Genomic DNA, 9,090 nt, shown 5'->3' with positions numbered 1-9,090 from the left:
TCCCCTCAAAGCAGGCGTGGGAAGCCTGCCCCTCGCCCTGGGCCTTACCCACTGGCCTGGTGCTCTGGCAGGGGTGAGGTTGTAGCCAAGACCACCACAAGCATTCCAGTTAGATTTCTGCTGCCTTCCCTAGTACATGCATCTTAAATACTATTTGAAGGCTGTAGGTAATTTTTTTTTCTGTTATAATTCTTGACTGTTTTTTTTTTTTTTTTTTTTAAGGGTTATTATGTTGATAATTTGTATGGTTTTTAGAGATGCTCTGGAGTGGAGGATTGCCAGGTAGAAGATTTAGGTTAGGTAAACTCCTGCCGTAGATGTGGAACTCATACCCCTCCCATCACCCCTCAGACTTGGATTTGTGTTTATTGACCTATTATTTAAACAGCCCTGGTTGCACTATGAATTGAACATTGGGGTGCTAACCTCAAGGTCAGGTGTTCCAACCTACTAGCCAATCTGAGAGAGAAAGATAAGACTGTCTGCTCCCAGTCTCCGAAACCCTAGGTAGGGTCACTATGAGTCGGAATCTACTAGATGCCCGTAGGTTGTGGGTGGGCCCTACTACTGTGCTACCCCTTCTCCAAAGCGGAGTCCCTTGGTGACCCTGTGTATTACAGAGTAGAACTGCTCCATAGGATTTTCTTGGCCACATTATTATGGAAACAGATCTCTAGGTCTTTCTTCCACAGTGCCATTGGGTAGATTTAAACCAGCAGCCTTTAGGTTAGTAGTCAAGAGCAAACTGCTTACATCACTCAGGGACCGATTTATTGTCCACCCAACCACCTGCTGGAAGGAAGGAAGGAAAGAAAAGAAGTTCTTACGTAGAAACTGCATTGAGATCATTCTTAACTGATGGTATTAAATATCAATATAATTTTCTTTATATTTATGTTTATCCAGTACTTGGAGCCCTTGATCCTTGGTCTATTAAGAAAAAAAATTTAAAAACACCCTCAGGTCAGGTCAGTGGTGAGTTAGAGGTATGATAGTACTTTATAAGAATCTAGGGAAGTATTTTCCTACAGGAGCACATGTTGACACTCAGCGGGAGTGTTCATTTATTGTTTGTTAATGAAGAAGAGAGAAGGTGGGTGTCTCAGTTCCTCTCTCTGTCTGGTGGTTTGTGGTTACATCACAGTGGCTTCTAAATGGCTACAGAGTAGCATCTAGCTGTAAGAATGCAGTGGCATTGTAGAGGAAAATCATTGAAGTTATTTCACAAGCTCTCCTTTCATAAGTTTAAACTGAGTGCTGAGTCTGAAGAGATGGGATCAAGTTCAAGATCCTCAAAGCATTGATGAGGCACCACTGGGATGAGAGGGGCAGATGATTTAGCTTTAACAGCTGGAGATGAAGGCTCACTCTCATACCACACACAAGGGAGGATTTGGAGTTTTTAAGCCATTTTCAGGCTGACTTTGAAATGTGGCACGTTCTACAAGTCCATGTGCAGTAAAGTAGCACAGGAATACCCAAATACAGGCTCTTTAGCCCTTATTTGCCAAGGAAGAAAATTATATTGATACTTAATACTGTCCGTTAAGAATGTGAGTATATCTTTAAAAGATGTTAAAAATCTGATGCTCTAACAGTCTCCATGGAAGAACAAAAGAAAGGAAGCCTTTTGATACACATTTGCACCTTCCAGATGCACGCCATGCTTTTTCCATGTAACTTCTATCTCTGTTGAATTTATGAATCATGCACATTACTTTTCAGCCTTAAAAGGCTAATTTTTTACCACTTTTCTTTCTTCCTGCCAGTCCCAACTGAAATTAGTGGAAAGTAATCTTGATGGTGCTCTCAACTTTGAACAGAATCCCCTCATTGTAAACTAGTCCCATCCTTGCCCAAGTCCTACCCAGCCAGGTTAATTCCAGAAAGTTGCGGTTTCCAGTATAAAATCAGTCTACCTTGAGCCAGGCACGGGCAAGCCGCACAGTAAGAAAAAACAATTTACATCTTGAGTAAAGTACACTCATCCAAACTGTGTTTTTGGGAAATGTAGCTTAAAAAGCATTATACATTTTTGCAAAGAAGAAGTCTTTAACTGGAATTATTTTTCTCTCACTTCTAAATGCCCGAGTCTTCTTTTGGAATCAGTGGCAACTTGAAACAAAAATCAACACCACGTGAAAATTACAAAAAGGACTCACCCTTGAGAGGGAGTCTGCAAAGTATCATCAAGGAGAAAAATCTCCAAGTTAATATTGTGAATTTCACTTCTCAAACTTCATAAATGAAGGCAAGTCATCTCTCGGAGCTGCCGTCATTACTTTTAGAGTTTCTTTGAGGGGTTATTTAATGAAAAACATGCTATATTTTGTTTTAAGCTGAAGTCCTCTTCTGGAAATTTCTGCTTTGGAAAAAAAAGTTATCATTTATTTTCCTTTGTGTAAATTAAAACTAATGAAGTGTGGACATGTCAAAGCAGATGGGGATGTTCTGGGCATGCCACTCTGCCTCTGTGCTCTTTAGCAGGCCCTTCTGACTTACACAGAACACCCCATCTTGAGGGAGACAAAATTGATGTGAAGTAGACACTGCTCTTTTCAGAAACCTGATTTTGCCTCAGATGAACCAAAGAGTATTGTAAAATTCTGCTTCATAGAGAGCAGCTGATTGCAGGCATTTTGCTTATAGTTGTTAGTGTTAGGGGAACCTGCTACTCCATACCTATCATAAGGCGTCTGGAGTATCCATGCAGCCAACCATCTCACGAAGTCTTAAACAAAACTTTGCATTTTCCCCCACGACCTTTAGAATACAACAGATAAAACTCAGGATCAATGTGTGCTTCCAGAACATGGGATTCTCCCCGAGGTAGATATGCATTGAGCATCTTTGTAATTATGTGAAAGACTAGACATCCCCCTTAGGGAGCTCTTGAGGTGGTGCCCCCTAAAATAGAGCATGGCAACAGCTTCTTTGGCACTGGGATTCCTGACAGCTTTCATGGGAGCTGTCAACGTGGGAAGGATTTGTGTTCAATGTAAGATAGTAGGTGGTGTTTCACTGAGGCTCACTAATCCTTGCGTGATGCTACTTATGAGGGACCTGACCAAGGGGTGGATCAGGGTGGGTATATAGGCCCAGGACAACGGGGAAATGGCCTTTGCCCCGTACTAAAGAGCAGCTTCAGCCATCACCTGGCCACCGTACCCACCTACTAGGAAGCCAGCATGGCCACCCCCACCCTGGAGTCTGAGACTGGAAGAGAAGCTGGCCTCACCCAGCAGTTTCAGGATGGAAAAGGGAGACGTTTTAGCCTTAGATTCTGTAACCTACTCACTCACAATGGACAACGGAGAATCCTTATTTCTGGGTAATTACTATGCATATTTGAAATAAAAGAAAGTGTAAGCCTTTGCATTTTTTCACTTTTCAAGGAGTCCTCTTTGAAAAGTTATGATTTCAACCAATGCCTATAAAAAGCAAGTCCACCAAAATAAACTATAAGGCTGTTCTACACGATTTGGGCTCATTCTTATTTTCACAAGTTGCTTTTTTTTTTTAAAGGCCATTGCTTTTAGTGATAGCGTTCTTATATTTAAACATTTAAAACAAATAACTGAGAGACTTTACATAGTAAGAAATATATAAACATTTCTAAGTTTAAGAAGCTGGGTGAGTTTTGTGGAGGTGGGATGTATTTTTGACAAATGTGCTATACATGATACCAGAAAAAAAATGTCTTACTATCCCAAAGCATGAAAGTTAACAAAGCCCAAAGCAAAAAAACAAAACAACTTTTTTAACTACGGTGAGAAATAAATTTATTATAACATCTATATTTTGTTCTTTTAGGGTTTTCTAATTTTTTGCGTGAAAATTGCTTTACTTTTGTCCTAACAGTTTCTACCCCAAGATTTCAACCTTATATATCATGTTTACATTTAAGAACAACTTGAATACTGAATTTTAGATAAACCATTCACTACAAAGCTACTATAATTTTATGGTATTTATTTGAAATTGTACCTTTTATTCCATTTTATCAATAGCAGCAACGTCTTACAATGCCAATAAATTAGAACTTCGAGTTCACTTTGTAGAGGAGCCATTACATCTATTAGGCCTCTCGCAGCCCTTCTGGAAGAAGGGAGGAAAGCTGAACTGGCTGGTAGGACTTTCATATGACAAAAGGAGTCATGATTGAGCAGTGAGGGCACAGAAAATACTGGCTCTTGCAGATTTCCTCAGGGTAACCCTTCACAGCCTGTTCATTTGGCCACGAAGCTATGAATGGAATGGCTTTTCTAGAAAGGAGTTTCCGTGAACATAAAGGAATTCCTTTCCCTGGGAGACTTTGTGGAGGGCTGAGTCAGTGTTGAATTGGGCTTACTTCTCAAATCCATTTGATCTGACATTTTTGTCAACATGGTACATGTTAGGGCCAATGCCCATTACCCTCCTCCCCACCCCACCCCCGCCCTTTTTTTTTTTTTTTTTTTAAATGAAAGACGCATATGCATTGAAATGCTTCCTCTTCCTCCCTCAGAACACCACAGACATCAAAAAACAATATTCTCAAGCTTAAATATGCCGACTCTTAAAGATGGAGGTAACAATATTAGGTTGCCATAGTAACTACCGGGTTAACTCTGCATCGAGCTGTTGGCACTCTTGAAGCCGGAAACTGACTTGTGTAGGAATTGTCCTTCATGTTCTATGCTGTGAAAACCATATTTGTTTAGACAAGGATATTTTCACTAGTGTACGTTTTATTTTGCAAGGGCATAGCATTTGTTAAGCCTCTAGACATTCTCCAACACAAATCTATACGAGTCTTTCTAAAAAGGAACCTTTGATATCAAACTGCTTCACAAGCCTTGATGATTTGTACTTATTAAACACAGCCCCCAAACGTAAAAACAAAGGACACAAGTATTTTGTGGGACTTTATTGAAAAATGTCAGATGCTATCGCATACTAATCAAACCTGCACCTTCAAGAACCATAGTTTAATGAAAATAATCATGAACATAAAAAATAATAGACCAGGCTTGTTTTCTGTGAGCATACATTTGCACAGGGAACTGCTAGTGAGGTATAGCTAAGTGGTCTGTAGAGGTGTATGCAAGCATTTTATAAAATCCCAGTTCCTTCATGGCACAACAGAAATCATACCACACCTTGTCACCATCAAGTTGGTTCTGACTCCTGGTGGCCCATGTGTTACAGTGTAGAACTGTGCTCCATAGGATTCTCTTGGCTGCAGTCTTTAAAGAAGTAGACTGCCAAGCCTTTCTTCTGAGGTGCCAACACTTGACACATTCCTATATTTGCAAATTTTTATCTCGAAGGACAAACTGACACACTGTTCGACTGAATTAGGTCCTGAGGTGGCAGAAGATAATTTCACATTTTGAGAGCAATCCATGTTAATGCACTTGAATTCTATAAAGATGAGTTGAAAGCATTTGTGTAAACCATGTCTTACAAAAGCAGCAAAACGAAATTGTGTTAATGTGAAGCAGATAGAGTGACAGAATCTATTCAATGCATTGATCCAGTTCAATGCCAAGATATTTGAAAACAGTGAAATCTTTAGATAAAAAAAGTAAAATGAAAATTAGTGGATACTGCCAAAACTTAACTAAACAACAGAAGATAAACCAGATAACTTGGAGCCTCCTGAAAATTAAATATTTATGCTCATCAAAAGACTTTGCCAAAAATGTAAAAAGAGAATGTATATAATGGCCTAACAGGGGTCTAATCTCTATAATACACAGAAAACTTAAACATCTCAACAACAAAAAGACAATCCAATCAATAAATGGGCAAAGGACATGACTAGACAATTCACCAAAGAAGATATTCAGGTGGCTAACAAGCACATGAAGTGATGCTTGCAGTCATTACCCATTAAAGATGCAAATCAAGACCGCAATAAGATATGATCTCATCCTAACAATGGCACTAATGAAGAAAACACAAAACAAATGGTAAGGTATAAAGTTAACCTGAACTCATATGCTGCTGGTGGGAACGTAGAATGTGCAGCCACTTTGGAAAATGGTATGGCTCTTCCTCAAAAATTTAGAAATGGAAATACCATAGGATCCAGCAATTCTGCTCCTAGAAGTACATCCTAGAGATACAAGAACAATGATATGAATAGACATGTGTATGATAAAACATTGGACTGCAAGGTAGGTTTGAACCAAAAGGTTAGCTGTTCAAACCCACCAGCCACTCCTCATAAACCCTAAATAGGGTAGCTATGAGTCAGAACCAACTCTATGGCACTTAACAACAACATTCATTGCAGTATTCACAATAGCAAAAAGATGGAAACAACTTAAGTGTCCATCAATAGCTAAACAAAATGTGGAACATACACACTATGGAATATTTCGTTGTTGGTAAGTGCTGTTGAGTCTACTCTGACTCATAGTAACCTTATATAGGGTTTCCAAGGAGCAGGTGGTGGGTTTGAACTGCTGATCTTGCCATTAGCAGTTCAGTGCTTATCCTGCAGCACCACACTAGGACTCTAATGGAATGTTATGCGATGATAAAGAATTATGATGAGTTCATGAAACATAACATGGATGAATCTAAAGAACAATATACTAATTGCAGTAAGTCATAAAAGGAAAAGTGTGATTCCACTTTTATAAAGTTAAGAATTGACTTACATACAGAAGCTAATGTTCTTTGATGGATACTAGGGATGGGAGGGGGAATCCCTAGACAGTAGATGTGTTAATTCTGGTGAAGGAAAAGGCAATACACAATATGAGAAAAGTCAGCACAATATGACCAAGGAAAATGAAGACACTGAGAGATACCTTAGAGTAAGGGACAACCGCAATAAATCCTGTAACACAATTTTGCAATAACCTCCAAAAATTTGTGAGTGATTACATAGGCAGATGTGTATGCTATATAGGTGTGGTGGGGCATATGGAAATATATGTATGTACACATATAGGTATCTTGGTACTTGTATACATATTTGTATGTGTTGCATATATATTAAAATATAAAGGGCACAGTTACGGAAACTTCTTACACATACCCAAACACCTCATGAGACTGGGATATTGGACTTGAAGGCTAAGGACTATAGTCTTGGATGGGCATCTAGGTCAGTTGGCATAACATACTTCATAAAGATAATGTTCTACATCCTAGCTTTCAAGAGGCCATCTAAAATCGTCATTGGTCTCTTCCTGTTTGGAGCAAAGTCGAGTGAAGGGAACCAAAGACTCAAGGAAGCAATTAGCCCACAGGACTAATGACCCACGCAAACCATATCCTCTGATGCCCAGCTACCACTCTGACCACAATGAAAGGTCCTGGTTAGAATGGGAGAAAAATGTAGAACAAAATTCAGATTCATAAAAATAAAAGACCAGAATGAATGGTCTGATAAAGAGATGGAAGGAACTGTCTCCCTAAGATACCTTTTTAACCTGGAATGGAAACCACTTCTGGATGTCACCTTTCAGTCAAATAATAGATAGATAAAATAAACACTGTCACCAGTGAGGAATGTGCTGCTTAAAACAATCAACTACATGAGGCCATATGGGCAACATTTGCTCAAAACCAAAGATGGGCAAGCAAGGAGAGGCAGGGAAGCTGGAGGGATGGCAATGGCAGGGTGGAATAGGGAGGGTGCGGTGCTGACACATTGTGGTAACCAATGGCGCGCAGCAATCTTTGTGTGAATGGTTTAATGGGCAACTAGTAGGCTGTGTAAACTTTTGCCTAAAACACAATAAAATGTTTTCAAAACCAAAAAACCCTAAGAGAAAGAATTAAAAAAAAAAAAAAAAAGGAAGTTTATTTTTAAAACACTGCGGATGCTTTATAAAAGGCTTTCAGTTTACCTGCTACACACATTACATATTCATATAAGTTTTCTTGCTATGTAGAAAATGCTTAAGAAAATGTATAGTACATCATTTTTATTACATCCTTTTAACACATTTTTTCTCTTCCACAAGGTGCCTTCCATTAACAGTTTTCCATATTGCACATGCAATTCAACTAACTTTATCAGCACTACTTGTAGCAAACACGAGCCTAGTGAATTACAGATCTGTGTGGGTCAGAGGCATTTTGCCATGTAATTAAACTTGACAGAGATCACCAAAAGCACTGGGCACTGCCATTCTTATAAAATATTTGGCTATGTATCTATTTTGCATTTAATGCTTAGTCAATATATTCTGAAGGTGCTATGGAGAGTTCATAAGGTTCAAGGGAAGTAAGGGCTTGTTAATTACATGTCAAAGTACATCCATGCTCACACACAGAGAACAAGAAATTGCATGTTAACCCCTTCCTCTTGGTTTGCTGATTTTTGTATGAAGACAAAGGTTATGTTTTTTAAAAGGCCTTTAATGAGACTTATAAATGACTTTTTAAAGACTATGGAGTTCGTCTACTCTTGGGACTTGATCACATTCTGCTTTGACTAAAGAATTCGAAGAGCCCTTGATACAGAGGCTTCCTCTTCCCAGATTGGCCATCTGCCTGGATACAGCTGACTTTATTAGGGCGGATTTTGTTCTCTGTAAAGTGGGGACAACTGTAGTTAGAACTCCTGACACCTCCCTCTGAGACATTACTGAGCCCCGGGGCAGGGCAAGGCACACGAGCCTGATTTCAAGGTGAAGAAGCTGAGTCCTCCCCAAGTACTGGGTAGTTTGAGGTCATGCGTGGGGCCTCAGGGACCCTCAGCTAGGCCCTTTCAGAGAAGCCCATTCTTGGAGGAACTAAGGTTGGGTGATCTCTTCTCCCAAGCTGCAGGCTGTGTCTCAGTCCTCTCCACCTGCGTTTGTGGCACCGACGATACAAATCTAAAACGCGGCTACAGAGTTCTATTAAAATAGTTGTCTCTATATAAATTAATTTATATCGTGCATGTACAGCTTGTCCCTATCGAGTCGACTGGTAAGACAGGAAACCAAGAAGGCCTGGCCTATGGCTTCTCCCTGTGGGCAGCCTGCGCCGAGGCGGGCCGTGCACGTGCATCCCCGCGGCCCGGCCTGGCGGGTCACCTGCCGTTAGTGATGATGACTGAGGCGCCCAGGTAGTGCGGCAGGGGCGCGCCAGGCGGCG

The 9,090-nt window shown here is 40.1% G+C and overlaps 1 protein-coding gene across 1 annotated transcript in view; it reads right to left on the bottom strand.

Annotated features, from left to right (window-relative positions):
- Positions 1 to 8,907: 8,907 nt before the first annotated feature.
- SIM2 (single-minded family bHLH transcription factor 2) overlaps positions 8,908 to 9,090 on the bottom strand; it is a 72,320-nt gene continuing 72,137 nt past the window's right edge. The window contains exon 12 of the mRNA XM_006862606.1: positions 8,908 to 9,029. Within this exon, the coding sequence (XP_006862668.1) occupies positions 8,908 to 9,029 (122 nt within the window). The remainder of the gene's footprint in view (positions 9,030 to 9,090) is intronic.

The sequence above is a fragment of the Chrysochloris asiatica genome, unplaced genomic scaffold (assembly GCF_000296735.1).
Source record: "Chrysochloris asiatica unplaced genomic scaffold, ChrAsi1.0 scaffold00049, whole genome shotgun sequence".
In the NCBI taxonomy this organism is placed as follows: Eukaryota; Metazoa; Chordata; class Mammalia; order Afrosoricida; family Chrysochloridae; genus Chrysochloris; species Chrysochloris asiatica.
This window is presented reverse-complemented; position numbering and strand designations above follow the sequence as displayed.